Consider the following 16,681-nt stretch of genomic DNA (forward strand, 5'->3'; position numbering starts at 1 on the left):
ATCTCCTCATTTCAAGGGGGCTTTGGGGGCAGATTGTGCATTGAGTATCTTGAACTTTAAGCACTGACCATGAGTGAAACCTCGTGTTCAGTGTTGTTTTCTATTGTTGTGAACCGCCCAGAGAGCTTCAACTATTGTGCGGTATAGAAATGCAATGAATGAATTCATTAATATTATTGCTGTTAAAGCAGCCTGAGCACAGTACAGATAAGACAGTCTCTGCCTGCGGGCTCACAACCGAATAGACACAATAGAAAAGGATGGTGTTGTTTCCGGTTCTTCATGCTCATAAGCCTCCAAGAGAACAACCAATTTGATGTGAAGCATTTTGAGGACTGAACTGCTGTGAAATCGCACATTTGTCAGGCTGAGGGAGGCCAGCCCTCATCCGCCTGTAGCTGAACGAGGGCCACCCCTGTGGCTCACATGCAGCGTCTGGTTCAGATGTGCAGGTCGTTCCAGTGACGTAGCGAACTCCAAACTCTTCTAAGTTTGAAATACATTCTGTTCGTTGTGCTTCCCCTTCCTCTTCAGAAACGTTCAGGAGTCCCATGCAAAAAAGGTTTTCCCCTACTGATAATAAGGGGGTCGCACAAGGAGCATTATTATACCTCAGACGAGTAGGCCGGGTTTGGATTCTGCAGCATTAGGCCAGTCACCAGAGGTGTTCTGGAGGGAATAGCCTCAAGCGCACCATTCCTGTTACCTTTCAAATATTTCAGTCCCAACCTCCCGAAATTTAGGAGTCCTTATCCAGTTGTTCATGGGCTGCTGTTTTGCTGTCTTCAGAGCAAGCACCAGAAGCACCAGGCATTTGAAGCGGAACTCCATGCCAATGCAGACCGGATCCGTGGTGTGATCGACGTGGGGAATTCCCTCATTGACCGAGGCGCTTGTGCGGGCAGCGAAGATGCTGTCAAGGTGGGTGTTGCCCTCTGAGGCACTTTGTTACTCTGACTTTGTCCAACCATAATAAAATTAAACATCTTCACCAGTATTCACATTAAATTGGACCATGAGAATAAAATTATTTTGTTTATTCATAGCATTTTTATCCTGCCCTTTAGCTAAAAAGGCTCCCAAAGTGGCTTAAAAAGATAAAAAATAAGACATTTCCTTCCCAGAGGCTTACAATCTAATAGATACAACACAAAAGGAAAGGGGATTCGGAGGGAGGAGGAAAAAAGTAAATTTGGGCACTAGATTGTTAGTTGCAAAATTCAGCAAGTGATGGACACAGTGAACGAGCTGCTGCTTCCTCCCCCTCTGGTGGCCTGAGCAGTGACCATTGGTTGAACCGGGGGGGGGGGGGGGCTGCCTTACTGCTGCTTCCTTTCCCTCTAAAATTAGCAAAGTCACATAAAATAGAAGTTTGTATTAAACAAACTTTTTTAAAGGTGTCACACTTCTGTGAATACAAGGTGGCTTCCCTATTTTATTCCTGTAATCCGACTTAACTGGAAGCATGGAACGGACTTGTTCTTTGTTATTTCAGGCAGCAGGATTAGAACCAGTGGCTTTGCCTTGAAAGGCAGCAGAAAACTATTCTAAATAAATAAATTTTCAGGGAAGCAGTTTTTGGTGAAAGATTAGGAGAGACTTCCTAACAATGAGGGCTGTTCAACAGTGGAACACACTTCCTTGGGAGGTGGTGGGCTCTCCTTCATTTGGAGATATTTAAGTCGAGGCTGTATGACCATCTGTCAGGGATGCTGCAGTTGCATCCTGCATTGAGCGGGATGGACTAGATGACCTCTAAGACCTCCGGCCTGATATTTCATCTTCAGAACGGAAAAGTTAAATAAGAACTGTAAGTAGTGCTGTGCGCTCTCCCTCTCATTCTGTACCTCTCTTCTCTTTAAAAAGAAACAAATGAAAGAAAATAAAAGTAGTACCAGTGCTGTGGCCTTTCTTAGCTCAGGGTGTGACCCACTCGTTGGTCCTGGCTCAACAGTGGAAGACCACGTGGGCTGGGAGAGTTTGCCTCAGGACGCAATGGCAGAGGTTCAGAAGGCTGGGAGAGAACTGGCAAATGCCAATAAGCAGATCACATTTCAGGGGACACCTAAGCTGGCCATGTGAACAGCCCACAAGAGCTGTAAGCCCATTGAAAAGGGCCATGTAAGCCATTGAAAAGTGTCCTAGCCTGCATACGGCATTAGTCATTTGTGGCATATTGATTGCCTAAGAAAGAAAAATAATTGCCTCTCTTCAGAATCAGTAATGCTTCCTAGCTTGGTTGCCTGGAGTAGATTCTTAGCCATCCTAGGACAGATGCAAAACTTCAGGCACAAGGCCTCCGCGTCCCAGTCCACCCTCCAGGGTTCCTCGGATGGCCATGCCCCTTCCCCCTGATCGTTTGGTGGTTTCCCAGCTTTTGTGCAGTTTTTCCCCATTCTAAAAGTGCCTCTCCTAAGGCTTAGTTAGTGGCAGTGGGAGCTTTAAACTACAGGACGCTGGCATTTTTGGCCTTGCCGACCACTGGAATGCAAGCCCCAAGAGCTTCTCCAAAATGGAATTCAGGCCTTGGGTTGAATGAGGTTCAACACCCCTGCTTTAGGAGAACCGCTATTTACCAGTGTGTTCTGCCATGTGTCGATCAGTGTGGCAAAGTCAGCAGAACCTTCATTTCATTGCCAGGCCTCACTAGGGAATCTCTTTTTTACTTTTGAGCTTGAATGTCTGTCTTTGTCTTGTGTCAGGCTCGCTTGGCTGCTCTGGCTGACCAGTGGCAGTTCCTGGTGCAGAAATCTGCAGAGAAGAGCCAGAAGCTGAAGGAGGCCAACAAGCAACAGAATTTCAACACAGGGATCAAAGACTTTGACTTCTGGCTTTCAGAGGTAACTCACCTCCCTTGGAATGCTTCTCTAATTTTTCACCTCCCTTGGTGTGCAAATACAGCGTACACCAGGAAAAAGATCACACATTTCTGTGTCAGGATCCTTAATTTGTAAAATTAGTTACAGGGACTGAATCTTAAAAGCTTGCCGCCATTTGTATGTTTGTCCCTTCGGTTGCACTGGAGACCAGCTCAACTGTCTTCCACCAGCTTTGCAAAAAAGGAAAAGAGCCTGAACTCACACAGGTTAGAAGCACTCCACCTGCGATCCTTCCATCATCTGAAGCAGCATTTCTTCCCTCCTCTAGGTGGAAGCACTGCTTGCATCTGAAGATTATGGGAAGGATCTGGCATCTGTGAACAATCTCTTGAAAAAGCACCAGTTGCTGGAAGCTGACATCTCTGCCCACGAGGTAAGCGTCCCCGGCTGCAACCAGGCACAAATCCCCAACTATGGTTTGGTGTTACATCTGGGCCTATGCCAGCTGACAATCTGTGGCTGTGTGAACCACATTTTATGCTAACTGTGGCTTGATTTTGTGTCTACCTGAAGATCCAAATCTAAATTTCCCCAAAACGTAAGCCAAAGGGCATACCTAGGGAGCAGAAGTGTTTGTTTTACCCTCACAGCCCATCCCTGTTCTTTACTTCTTGTACATATCTAGGATCGTTTAAAAGATCTCAACAGCCAGGCTGATAGCTTGATGACCAGCAGTGCTTTTGACACCTCTCAAGTCAAGGACAAGCGCGACACTATCAATGGGCGTTTCCAGCGAATCAAGAGCATGGCAGCAGCCCGCCGTGCAAAGCTGAATGAGTCTCATCGCTTGCATCAGTTCTTCCGGGACATGGACGACGAAGAGTCCTGGATCAAGTACGTGCTTCGGAACTTTACGGCTCACAGAGTCTGCAGCTTTGCCCCTGATTATTTTTTAATTTATTTTTATAAAATATATATAAAATATATTTATATAATACACCCTCTTTTCCCCCCCTTCGGTGTTCAGAGAGAAGAAGCTGCTTGTTAGCTCGGAAGATTATGGCAGAGACCTAACTGGAGTTCAGAACCTGAGGAAGAAACACAAGCGTCTGGAAGCAGAATTGGCAGCGCATGAACCTGCCATCCAGGTAAGGAAACTCAGGGTGTGGTTTCCAAGAAAAGGTGGAGAAGCTGTGGCCTTCTGGCTTTTGTTGGACTACAAATCCCTTCATCTGACCATTGGCCATGTGGGTCCCACCCCAGCTTTAACAAGCCTGCTTAGCACAGCTCTGTGTGTGAGCTTAACCCTGATCTTGGATCCTGGTTAGGACAACTCTGTTTACCCCATTTTTTCCCTACGCTTGGTGGCCTACTCTAAGGGTTCCCGTTTTGCTGGATTTTATAAAGTTATTGTACATCTTATGCTGGACTGACAGAGCACTGAGGATAAGTCTGTGTCGACTGCAGGGGTGGGCAGAAAGTAGATCTCCAGATGTTTAGGACTTCAACTCCCACCATTCCTGATCATTGGCCATGCTGGCAGGGGCTTCCGGGACTTGGTCCGAAGCATGTGGAGATCTACCTTCTGCCCACCCCTGGTGTAGAGTACCTAAAGAGCTCTTACACACACACACTCTGACTTGGAATAAATTACAAAAACTTGGCACATTTTGTGTCCAGCTAGATAACTTACTGTGGTTGCAACATTTTAAAAGCTGGAAATGGTTTGAAAGGATAAGAGGTTTAGCTCTTGAAGGGAAGGGATGAGGATGTGAAGGCCAAGATCTGTGCAGGAAGAAGAAGTGCCATCTGGGCCAGGTTTTGTGGATTTAGTCAGTGCTCCCCATGCATGCCCAGTCTTTTTTCCACAAACATATGTCTTGGTGGAAGCTGATATTCTCCAGTGTAAATGTGTAAAATGCCATTCCCAACCAAGAGCAAGAAAAGCCTTCTTATCTACTTGAGAGTGCTGCTGAAAATCCAGTGCTTAATAGTGAAGATGAAGTATCTCTCTGTTAAAAAATGTAGTCATTTTATTGATACAAAATTCACAAAGAGCACGTGAATTGGGTTTACTCATCTCTTTTTTCCCTTAAAATATGTTAATGTAACTGCATCTTTAGGAATTGCTCATAAATATATACATTTTTAAAAATATATTAATCTTTCAAGGGGGTAAATGGGGGACTGTGGGAACGGCCGTTCACCAGTACAAGGCAGGGCCAAGTTCCATTCTGGAGAAGCTCTCGGCCGCATTCCAGTCCTGGGCAGGGCCAAAAATGCCAGCAAAGATCCCAAACTCTTCTTGCTTCCAGTAATGAGCCCTAGGAGAGGCATTTCATCCTATTAGAATGGGGGAACAACCAAACAGTTGGTGGTCAGGGGAAAGGGAAGGGGGCATGGCCGCCTGGGGACCCCTGGAGGGCCGGATTAGGGTCCTTAGAGGGCTGGGCTTGGCCCCTGGGCCTGCGGTTCTGCACCCGCTGGTGTAGCTGCCCACTCACAGCGGGGCGGTTTTGTCTGTTTGGCAGGGCGTGCTGGACATGGGAAAGAAGCTGTCGGATGACAACACCATTGGAAAGGACGAGATCCGGCAGAGGCTGGCTCAGTTTGTGGAGCACTGGCAAGAGCTAAAGCAGCTGGCCACCGCTCGGTGAGTAAGCCTGCTCTGAAGCAGCCAGGCCTCCTTTCCCCCAGCGTGCCCCTTCCTGCTGTGGGAGCACAGTAACCAGACAGAGGAACCTCCGGCAAACAACAGGAAGCCTTTCTGTGGACCAAATAGTCTTTGAAATGCCAGAAGCCAGCTTTCGGGTAACGCAGAACTCTTCTTAGGTCTTGGATACTCAGAAGAAAGAAAGCTAGTAAAAGTCGCCTTGGTGGGTTGCTAAGGACATCAGAAGAGCCCTGCTGGATCAGACCTAGGTCCATCTAGTGCAGCATCCTGGTTTCCTACAGTGGCCAACCAGAGGCCCCAGTGGGAAGCCCACAAGCAGGACATGAGTGCAGTAGCATCCTGCTGTGGTCGTTCCCCAGCAGCGGGCATTCAGAGGCAGAGTGCCTCTGACCTGGAGGTTCCACCCAGCTGTCATGACAAATAGCCCTTGGCACGCTTTCCCTACATGAATTTCTATAATTCTCTTTTCAAACCATCTCAGCTGGAGGCCGTTGCCACATCAGCAAGAATGCAAGCTGCAGCCATGTTAACTGGACTACAAATAAGGTTTTTTGCCTTGGTAGAATTCAGGCTCCTCTGCAGACAGGGCAGCAAATGGAAGGGGGGGGGGGCATTCCTTTGCATATCTAGCATGAAGACATAGCAGTTTCTGTGCGCTTCCATTGCAGTGGTCAGCGGCTGGAGGAGTCTTTAGAGTACCAGCAGTTTGTGGCTAACGTGGAAGAGGAGGAAGCCTGGATCAATGAGAAAATGACACTAGTAGCCAGTGAGGACTACGGAGATACACTTGCCGCTATCCAGGTGAGCAGGAGGTCACAGGCCTGCTGGCATTAGCATTTAGTTGATGAATCACAGCCTTTCCTTGCCGTTCTCCAAGGAGCTCAGAGTGGCATACAGCGTTCTTCCACCCCACCCTGCCATTTTACCCTCACAACAAATGTGTGAACTAGGTTAGCCTTAGATGTAGCAGCTGGTCATCCAGGCTGAGTGGGGATTTGAACCCGGGTCTCCCAGGTCAAAGTCCAACACTCTGCCCCTATGCCACACTGGCTGTCTAGTGCAGAAGACCGTTCAAGACCAGCTGCTTGGCACACCTGGCCCTGGGCACTCTCTTTGGGGAAATGTCTTGCGAACTTGCCTCCTTTGCAGGGTCTGCTGAAGAAGCACGAAGCATTTGAGACCGACTTCACCGTGCACAAGGACCGCGTGAATGACGTCTGTGCGAATGGCGAGGACCTCATTAAGAAGGTGAGCGGGGCCAGGGGCCGCTTCTTGCAGGCTCAGCACAAGTCCCTTGTCATCGGAGGGTGTTGGGGACAAGACCATTTTCAGGGCCCAGGAAGCAGCCCTCCCGCACGGAATCTTCTCACCCTCCTCTCCCTGGTAGGGCTGTAGCTCTTTTGGGTGACCTTCATTTTATGGAGACAGCTGGGTGTCTGTTTGCCAGTCCTTTTAAGTACCTGGCACCTAAACCATCTTGGGTTTTCTAAAGGGCACCCCATCTCTCTCAGCTTTTGCTCCTGGCCTAAAAGTGATCAGTTTTCGCTCATGTCCCCACATACCTTTCAGATGCACATTCATATCCACATGCACGGCTTGCATTCAGATTGCTTTGGGAAATGGCAAACATACCAGGAGCAATATGCACCCCCCCCACACACACACACACACACCCTTTCTTCCGCAGAACAATCACCACGAAGAGAACATCACGGCCAAGATGAAGAGCCTGAGGGGCAAAGTGTCCGACCTGGAGAGAGCAGCGGCCCAGCGGAAGGCCAAGTTGGACGAGAATTCTGCCTTCCTCCAGTTCAACTGGAAAGCCGACGTGGTGGAGTCTTGGATCGGTAGGCACTGTGCTTCCAAAGCAGGAGGCGGAAGCAAAGGCCACTTATCTCGGCCAGAAGGGTGGCAGTGATGCTTCTGATCGTAGGCTTGGGATACCTGACCAAGGAGGGCGGCTGCCACTGTTTCCTGTAATGGAGTCAGGGAAGATGGAAACACAGTGTTAAAAGCAGCACCCTAAATCACTGTTAAAAGCAGCACCCTAAAATCAAAAGGCACCCTGCTCTAGAGCCCCTTGGCCTCTTTTTTGGAAGGGGGGATGTCTGACCATTTTATCAAGAAACAGCTCCCATCTTTTGACACAAATGAACTTAGTGAAAATGTCTTTCAAAGGGCCACTAGACTGTAGCTGTATATTTCTATGCTGATACATACCAATTTACCAATCTGTTAAGACTGGTAGGCAACGTGGTGCCCTCCAGATGTCTTGGACTACAACCTGCAGAATTCCTGACCATTAGCCATGCTGGCTGGGGCTGATGGGATTTGAAGTCCAAAATATCCGGAGTGCATCAGGTTGAGGAAGTCTGTATTTTAAGGAATATCCAAATGCATAATATATGTAAAACTGACCTCTTCGCAACCATATACTATCAGTGGTTACAATCTCCATTCTCAGTTCAGTAATTGTTTTGTATTGTTTTTGTATTAATAACTCTGCCACAAAAACCAAAAACAGAAATACAATACACAGTATTACAGGAAAACAACAACGACAGAAGTGGGGATGAGAACAGAGGGCCAATTCTGCGTGTGTGTGTTTTGCCCTAGGTGAAAAAGAAAACAGCCTCAAGACCGATGACTATGGCCGAGATCTCTCTTCCGTCCAAACACTGCTCACCAAACAGGTTGGCGGGCGTCGGGCGGGCTGCGCGAGGGTGCATCAGCCTCAGGGGCGTGGCATCACCCAAGCTGGGGCAGGCCTCATTCAGATCTGTTCTTCCCCTCCTGTTCCAGGAAACCTTCGACGCTGGGCTCCAGGCTTTCCAGCAAGAAGGCATTGCCAACATCACCGCCCTGAAGGACCAGCTCCTGGCAGCCAAACACATCCAGGCCAAAGCCATCGAGGCCCGCCATGCCTCGCTCATGAATCGCTGGAACCAGCTGCTGGCCAACTCTGCTGCCAGGAAGGAGAAGCTCCTGGGGGCTCAAGAGCATTTCAGAAAGGTCTGTCAACGAAGGGAGGGAGGGTCAGCATTTTCTTAGCATTCAGCTGGTTGTGGCTGCTGCTGAGAAAATGTGATTTTCCCCACCAGTTTGAGATTCCAAGCTGGTCCCTCTTGCACTCTTCCCTCCAGCCTGGTAGAAGAAGTGTTAGCTCTCCCCTCCATTGCAGCTGTGTGAACTCTCTGCCCCGAATGCTCTTCTGAACCTGTAAAACCCACAGCATCCCCCCCAGACAGAGCAGCAGGGATTGGAGCAGACTCCCTTTGAAGAGGCGGAGATGACTCTGAGGGAAGCCGTGGAGCTTCTAAACGGACCAGAGCCTATTAGAACAGCTGCCCCCAACCTGATGCCCTCCGGATGTGTTGGACTTCAGCTCCCAGCATTCCTGACAATTGGCCATGCTTGCTGGGGCTGATGGGATTTGACGCCCAAAACATCTGGAGATCAGCCTTCTGCCCACCCCTGTATTAGAGCAGGTGTCTGCATTTATGGGCTTCAAGGCACATGGCCTAAAGCACTTGCACAAGTGGTGACTTTAGGGGTGGGGGGAAATCAGCTTTGAAGGCTTTTCGACTTGTCCCCCTAGATGCTCACTCAGTGCAATCTCAGTCCTGCACTGAGCAGGTTGAATTACTCTCAACTTCCCTCCGTTCCTTCACGAAAGCCTGAACTGTTGCCTTTTTTCCTTAGGTTGAAGATCTGTTCCTGACCTTTGCCAAGAAGGCATCAGCCTTTAACAGCTGGTTTGAGAACGCCGAGGAGGACCTAACAGACCCTGTGCGCTGCAACTCACTGGAGGAGATCAAGGCACTGCGTGAGGCACACGATGCTTTCCGCTCCTCACTTAGCTCCGCCCAGGCAGACTTTAACCAACTGGCTGAGCTGGACCGCCAGATCAAAAGTTTCCGGGTTGCCTCCAACCCATACACCTGGTTCACCATGGAGGCTCTTGAGGAAACCTGGAGGAATCTGCAGAAGATAATCAAGGTACGTTGCATCTAGTTGCCCTTCCTGTTGCCACCCTGTTCCTCAGTTCCTTCTTGGATAGTGAGCTCCCAACAAAATGGTGCTCCCGGCCACCTGTACACGTAGGAGAAGCCATTTCCTCAAAAACCTGAAGAGGTTTCCACACTGACTTACTGTGATCCGACTACTCACATGCTTGTGTTTGAATTGTTCTCTCGTTGCCCCACATCGTGTGTTGATGCTATTCTTTAAGGAGCCCAAGCCCAAGTAACCCCCAGCATGGTAAATATTTGATTGCACCCTCCCAAGCCCCTCTGTCAACACGAACTATGTTGGTTCGTGACCAGGATGTACACTTGCATTCTCAGACCCTGGGATGAAGGGGAGCCCTGCCTACGCAGAAGGCTGAGCTGGGTATTTGGGGGATAAACAGAGACTTTGGATTGCGAAGAGTTTTAAATAGCCAAATGTGAGACCATAAGGGGTTTTGGGGAGAGGGTGGGCAGTGATGGGAGAGGAATACAATGAGAGGACAAGAACAAGTGGCGTGGAAGGACGAATGCAATGGCCTTAAAGCATTTGTTGTTCTGCAGGATCAGGGGTATTTGAGGCAGGGTAAAAGGCAATATGCTCCCACCCCAGAAGGGCTCACGTTGTAGCTTGGTCTGACTCAAAAGAGGAGGAGAGGCCTAACACAACACGTGGAGCCTGTGCTGCTGTAAAGAGACTTATTTTATCCTAAGCAATAGGAAAGACAGTTAAATGTGTAACAGGGGCTACACTACTTCAAACCCCGTTGTTGAGCCACTGGAGTTTTGTTTTATTGTATTAATTACAATTAATACCCCACTCTACAGTAAACATTTTCAAGGTGCCTGTGTTAGTCTTCTGGACTTCCAAGAGAGGGTAATGTGACGCCTGTTTTTTTCCCCTCCACTCCACTCCACTCCCGTCAGTTTTCAAATGGCTTCTCATCTTTTCTCAGGAACGTGAATTAGAACTCCAGAAGGAGCAGCGCAGGCAGGAGGAGAATGACAAATTGCGCCAGGAGTTTGCTCAGCATGCAAATGCTTTCCACCAGTGGATTCAGGAGACCAGGTGCTGCCTCCTTGGGTGTTTCTCACTTGCTCACACTCTGCCTCTGGTGGAGCCATGTTCTTTCTCTCCTTCTGACAGTGGCCACAGTGATGGCCATTCAAGTTTCCTCTAGGAGTGAAGCCTCTTTGGTTATTTGGTGCTTAGATGTCATTCATTCCCAGAATTTCTGCATTTGGGCAAAACTAAAATTGATGATAGTTTTGAAAAAGCATCTTCCAGTTTTATTTCTCTCAGGCTCATTCTCCCTGCATATTAAGTTGTTTTTGGACATCTTAAGGACAGGAAAGTGTGATGTTCTAGCTAATTTGGGGTTTGGGCAAAACACCCTTAATCAGTCTTAACTTATGTCCCAGGGATGATAAATGAGGTAAGTAGTGTAAAACACATTGTACTCTTAAAATGGAATAGAAATCTGATAATAATATAGAAGTGCCATAGAGCTAATGGGTAGAATTCTGGACAACGTCTTGCAAAACCTGGCTGTTTTTCTGTACTCTGATTGAATTCTGCATTTTCCTTGAAAATTATGCTGCATTTCCTCCTAAAGTTCAAATTTTCAAAGAAGTTGACATTCAATGAGAGGGTTATAGAGGTAGGGGGTGGGATGGCATACCCAACCCACAGAACGTCCTGTTCATAAACAAGGACAGGGAGAGCTTCACTGAGGTGCTGAAATGTAACCAAGATCTGCCTTTGCTAACATACATCCCCTTTGTTGTCTTCTTTTTTCTTCCCTTCTCCCCCCTCCCCCTTTTCTTCTTACTCCTGGGACCTGATGCTTGGATCATCCCATTCTTCAGGACCTACCTGCTTGATGGGTTCGTACAAAATTATGTTTCACAAAAGCTCTTGTTCATGTGTGCTTCTTCCTGCCATTGCTTTGCTTGTGACAACTGTTGTATTAGAAGCCATCTCGTTTGGGTATCTGTGCCTGGGTTCTGCATGAGGTATTAGTTGCCCCGTCTCCTGGAAATAGAACACGGGGCAGTGAAAGAGAAACAAATCTCATTTTCCTAAACTAAGAACAAAGTCAGTCTCTCTCTCTCTCTCTCTCTCTCTCTCTCTCTCTCTCATGCACACACGCACGCACGCCCTTTTTGGCCAGCTTAGGGTGGCGACTTTCTCCTCCTTGAGCCAAGGAGATCTGTCATAGCACTTTGAGCTAAAGCTTGCCAGCCAGGATTTCTTCCCTGAATTCTGTAGTTCCTGGTGGACTCAGAGCATCACTCTGATCTTTCTCCGTGGATATTTAACTGACATGCTGGCTGCTCTTCTAATTTAAACCAAATCATTTCTAGAAAAGCAGGAATCTGCTTTTAACCTTCAAGGTAACAAATGTTTATCAAAATGCCCAATCCATTTTTAAGGCTTTGCTAGTTAGCAGTGTTACCTGGTTTCAGAATTCGCCATCTGTGTTACCCACGCAGTTCCCTTGTGCATTTGTTGAAAAATGGTGGCTTAGAATCTAAACTCAGCAGCCTGCTTTTTCTGCCATAGTGAGGTTCCAGTTTCCATTCTTTCCCACCAAACCGAGATAAAGAAATGTTACATCTCTAGCTTCCAATGCAAAGTTCCTTGTTTTCCTAACCCAATCAGGCTGAAAGGGAGAAGTTGTGTCCTCACTCATCTAACGTTGCATTTTTATAGCCCCGAAGCCAGCTGCCTGCAACAGTGACCCAGTTCCGATGTAGCAGCAGCCAAGCCATGATTTGGACCTCAGCACTGAACTTTGAACTCATGCCCTCCGATACCTTCCTTTGCTTCTCAGTAGGTGCAAACTATAATTTGTCTCCAAGCCAGAACTGGAAACCCAGCTCAAACCATGGCTCCCAATTTTGGCTGGGAGACAATAATCGTTTGCCCAAACTAGGAAGTAAGGGAGGGAATAGCAAGGGAGCTCCACAGCCCCAAAGGCCAAGCATTCAGTTGTTATGTCTTAAACTGGGCCAATGTTGCATTATTATTTCTGACACTGGGAGGAATACTATTTCTGGAAACAGTATGTTTTGTACCTGGAGCCCAGCTAAGCACGTGGATAACCCCTGGAGAGGCGCCATAGCTCAGCAGTGGAGCCTCTGCTTTGCAAGCAGAACTTCAATCCCCGGCATCTCCAGCCAAAAGGATCACGTAGCAGGTGATGTGGAAAACCCTCTCTCTGCGTGAGACTGGGGAGAGCTGCTGCCAATCTGAGTAGACAGTCCTGGGCCAGATAGACAAAATGTCCTGCCTGGTAAAAGGCCACTTTCTGTGTTCCTAAACAGTTGCACAGCTGTTTAACACATTGTGTGTGGCTTGTTCCTTTAAAAAACACAAATATTCGCCTTGGGAAAGGTGTGTGAGCCATGAACCCTAACCTGGACAACTGTATTATTCATGGGGCGCACAGCTTATGAGGGGTTAATTGCCAGAAATGTGCTCATTTGCTCTCCATTTCTGACCCCACTTGTGACGTCCCACCTCTTGGCCTCCACATCGGTGGGTTCAGCTGGAATTCACTTGTCTTGGGTGGTGTGAGTGCTAGCTCCCCCGCCTTCTTGGTTTGCTGTTAAAAGCATGTGATGGCTGGATTGAAGTGGCCAAGAACTCGATGGGATCCCTCTAGTACGGAAACTGATAAGAGCGCTAAAACTTGCCTTTCCCAACTGTCATTTCCCCATTGCCCTTGACAGCATGACAGAGTAAAATTAGCAGTCCAACTGGCACGTTCTGATTCTCTGCCAGAAGGCAGGTGTGAGCAGCTTTCCGTGTCAATCCGGTGCCCTTCCTATGTATGTGGGAAACGGCTTAGATTCTAAAGAGCATCGGTCCATTTCCACCCCTTCAGCTCCTTTTTGAAAGCTAAAACCGACAGGCAGGAGCCGTGCAGGATGGATTTGTTGCTGGGCTGCACCATTTCAGACTGGAGGTGAGGGACACCAGAATGTACCCCCACATAAAACAGCACACAGTCAAGGGCCCATAGCTCAGAGTCCCAGGTTCAGTCCCAGCAATTCCACCATGCAGGGATCTCAAAGAAGGGGCCTGGGATTGGACAAACTGCTGGTAGTCGGAGGACACAGCACTGAAGAAGGGTAAAGCCAGGGAGGGGAATGACCCTGGAGCATGTGGGAGCCTCCCCCGGGACCCCCTCCTCCCCCGATGGAGAGCAGCAGTCTGTCAGCACAAAGCAGCTTCCTCGGTCCAGCCACCCACGGGGAACGGTGCAGCCCAGCCGCCGTCTGCCTTGCAGGGCTTCTGCTTGTCTGTGTGCAGCAGAAGAGGCGGGAGTGGCACTGCAGCGGGCGTGGGCGTGGCCTGCGCCTGCGCCTGCCCCAGAGGCTGGCTGGTGTGCCGTCTTGCTGCTTGCTACTGCTGCCGTTTGTGAGCTGGTGCTGGTGGGAGTCGTGCTCCGCTGCAGTGTGTGCTCACCTTTGTTCCCATTTGGAATTTCACTTGGTTTCTTTTCTTTGAATAGCATAGCATACCGTCGTGTCATTCGTGTCTATCAGTATGAAGTTGGGGATGATCTGTCTGGAAGGTTTTTCTTCTTATTTTTCTTATCTCGCTGTGTTTTTTTCTTTAGTTCTGTGTGTTTTTTTTTGAACCGCGCACTCCTAATTCCAAAAGCTCGCTTTCCCTTTGACTAACTGTCACTGCTGTGAGATGCTTTTGATGGGGAGGGGGTATTTCCCCTTTTGTTGGCACACACTTCCCTTGCCCAAAATACCTTGGGCGCCTGCTTTTGATCTCCTAAACCCACACTGACTGTGAGCCTTAACCCTCTGGGAGTGAGACTCACCTGTAAAAATTTGGTTCATTAATACAGAGTGATTTTACAACCAAAGCCAGTTTGGACGTTTGCCCCCTGGTGTTGTGGAGGGGCAGGGTTTGGTTGGGGCGAGAAAGGACGCTGATTTCCCACCAAGAAAGCCTCCATTTCACTGGGGCACAAAGGGAGTGCAACTCACCGGCACAGTAGCCAAGACTTGCTGTTTGTACACAGTTTGTCCATTGTGATCTTGCACCATAAATGTTTCAGGACAGAGGCTCTAAACGGAAAGTGAAAAAAACTGCTGCCTTATTATTCAGGAGGAAACCTAAGAGTTACTTTATTTGGATAGTTAATGCTTCTGGATTTAATCTGGGCTTCCAGCGCCCCCTTTTCGTTGTTATTTTCGAATGCCAAAGTTAAAAACAAGCCATGTATTGGTTATTTTTAAAAACAACACAACTAATCCTTAAATGACAGCCGAGCCTCACGAGCCCTCTGCCCGGTTGGCATGCCAGAGGGGTGGGTCTGTCGAGGATCCCCCTCCTTGAGGTGACCTCTGACCAGCGGCTCATGTAGGTGGTGGCATTTTAGCCCTGCTAAAGGGGATTGTGCCACAGGACCGTTTGATGGTGTTCAGACTGAGCCAGTAGTTTTGTGAAGGTTTTCCGCACACCACCTCCGTGCAAAGCCTTGCTAGAGCTCCTGTCGCTCATTGGCAAACCAAGCTCATCTCAAGCAAATCACTTGCGGTTTGTGTGTGTCGGGCACAGTTGGGCGGGTGAGGCTGCACTGGAGGGAGATCTCCCTCAGTCCCCTGAGAAGTGAGCGCTTTGGATTTGGCATGAAGTGCTTTTCTTACGGCTTGTGGAATGGGGCTTGAAATTAACTCTCCAGAGGTGCCCAGTGCAGTCAGCCAGTTCTGAGTTGAGAAAAACTTGTGATTCCAAGCCTTTTGCTCACTGAAAAACTGGCAGAAAAAAAAGACCTCAGGAAAGGTTTGCCTTGATCTTAGGAAAAATCCGTTGCATCAGTTAGTTGACCGACTTGTGTACTGTAGTTGCAGGATCAAAGTTTCTAGGTAGCTTTAATTGTCTAGCATGCAATCCGGTGACAGATTCACCTTCACAATTCGCTTTTTAACTGCATTGTAAATTGCCCTGGGATAGATATTATGAAGAGCAGTATATAAATAATATGTAATAATTCATATAATAGAAGATTTGAAATTAATGGAGTTGTACTGGTGGAGTCCAGGGCTGGCTTTTACTTAAAAAGATCTGCCTTGCTACAGGTGATTGAACTGATGTTCTTTTCTAACTGTGTCTTAGCGGGGGGCGAGGGAAAGACTCCGCCACCCTCCATGGTCTTATGGAAACCAGGTGAAATTGCACTGATAAGGGATGGTGTTAATTTCGAGCCCCATCTGTTTTTTCTTCTGGTTGTCAAGAGCCCTTCCTCATTCTGACTCTCTGTTTAGGTCTTGTATGGTGGAGGAATCGGGAACTCTGGAGTCACAGTTGGAAGCAACGAAAGTGCGTATCTCTCTCTCATGCATGCACGCGCACGCACACACACACAGTTAAACATAGGTTTGGAGAAAAGATTCATTTCATGACTATGGGTATTAAATAGAGATCCAGAAAAAGGCTGTTTCTAGTCTTATCAAACATACAAGAAAGTGTTTTTTCTTACTTTGTTTTCTAGAGTAAAGCCTGAATCAAAATAAGGGGCAAGGGGTTTGCTCTACCCCAGTGGAATGCTGATTTTTAAAAATTTGAGCAGCTGTCCCAGATGCTATATTGCTTTTAAACCTTCCCTCAGCTAAATGAAGTGATTTGCAGTTGCAAGTACATTGTGATAATCCAGCTGGAAGGCAGTTCATATGAATGTTCCTCTTGCAATGGAGCTTTCAAGGTGGATGGTGGAATTTTAGCACCAGAAATGTGCCATTAAATGCATTACTCACACAGCTATCACTGCCCTCACACACTGTGTTACAATGTGTTGGTTGGTCACAGAAATCAATAAACTGACTGGCCTTTAATTTTTTTTCTTTAATTATCCAAAGTATTGGGGATTTGGGGTACAAATGTAGATTGACTTTTATTTTCCTTATACCCTTTCAATGTTTGTTTGCTGGTGGACTGGTACGTCAGACCCATTAGCAGTCACAGTTTACAGAACCAGGGGCTGGGAGCTATTTCAGATGCAATTCAGAATAAAATAATCCAGAATAAAATTCCTCCTCCCTCCCAATCCCCTTTCCTCTTACGTTGTGACTTTTAGATTGTGATCTTATGGACAGGGACTGCTTGTTTCTTACTTCTTAACTCTTGTCAGCTGCTGTGGGAGCCTTTTTGG

General features: G+C 47.8%; 1 protein-coding gene across 4 annotated transcripts in view; it reads left to right on the plus strand.

Annotated features, from left to right (window-relative positions):
• The window catches only part of SPTAN1 (spectrin alpha, non-erythrocytic 1), a 77,517-nt gene that overhangs the window by 57,851 nt on the left and 2,985 nt on the right, over positions 1-16,681 (plus strand). For 2 of the 4 annotated variants that reach the window (XM_084820711.1, XM_084820712.1), the window contains 16 exons: positions 790-921; positions 2,703-2,840; positions 3,148-3,252; positions 3,505-3,713; positions 3,847-3,967; positions 5,351-5,472; positions 6,162-6,294; positions 6,643-6,741; positions 7,181-7,340; positions 8,110-8,186; positions 8,296-8,505; positions 9,196-9,492; positions 10,457-10,569; positions 11,370-11,387; positions 14,024-14,086; positions 15,798-15,852. In XM_084820711.1, the coding sequence (XP_084676837.1) occupies positions 790-921; positions 2,703-2,840; positions 3,148-3,252; positions 3,505-3,713; positions 3,847-3,967; positions 5,351-5,472; positions 6,162-6,294; positions 6,643-6,741; positions 7,181-7,340; positions 8,110-8,186; positions 8,296-8,505; positions 9,196-9,492; positions 10,457-10,569; positions 11,370-11,387; positions 14,024-14,086; positions 15,798-15,852 (2,052 nt within the window). The remainder of the gene's footprint in view (positions 1-789; positions 922-2,702; positions 2,841-3,147; positions 3,253-3,504; positions 3,714-3,846; positions 3,968-5,350; positions 5,473-6,161; positions 6,295-6,642; positions 6,742-7,180; positions 7,341-8,109; positions 8,187-8,295; positions 8,506-9,195; positions 9,493-10,456; positions 10,570-11,369; positions 11,388-14,023; positions 14,087-15,797; positions 15,853-16,681) is intronic. The other 2 variants (XM_084820713.1, XM_084820714.1) reach the window with 1 other exon arrangement.

The sequence above is a fragment of the Heloderma suspectum genome, chromosome 14, assembly GCF_057233095.1.
Source record: "Heloderma suspectum isolate Gila_16-S chromosome 14, 16-S_ref, whole genome shotgun sequence".
NCBI classification, from domain to species: Eukaryota; Metazoa; Chordata; class Lepidosauria; order Squamata; family Helodermatidae; genus Heloderma; species Heloderma suspectum.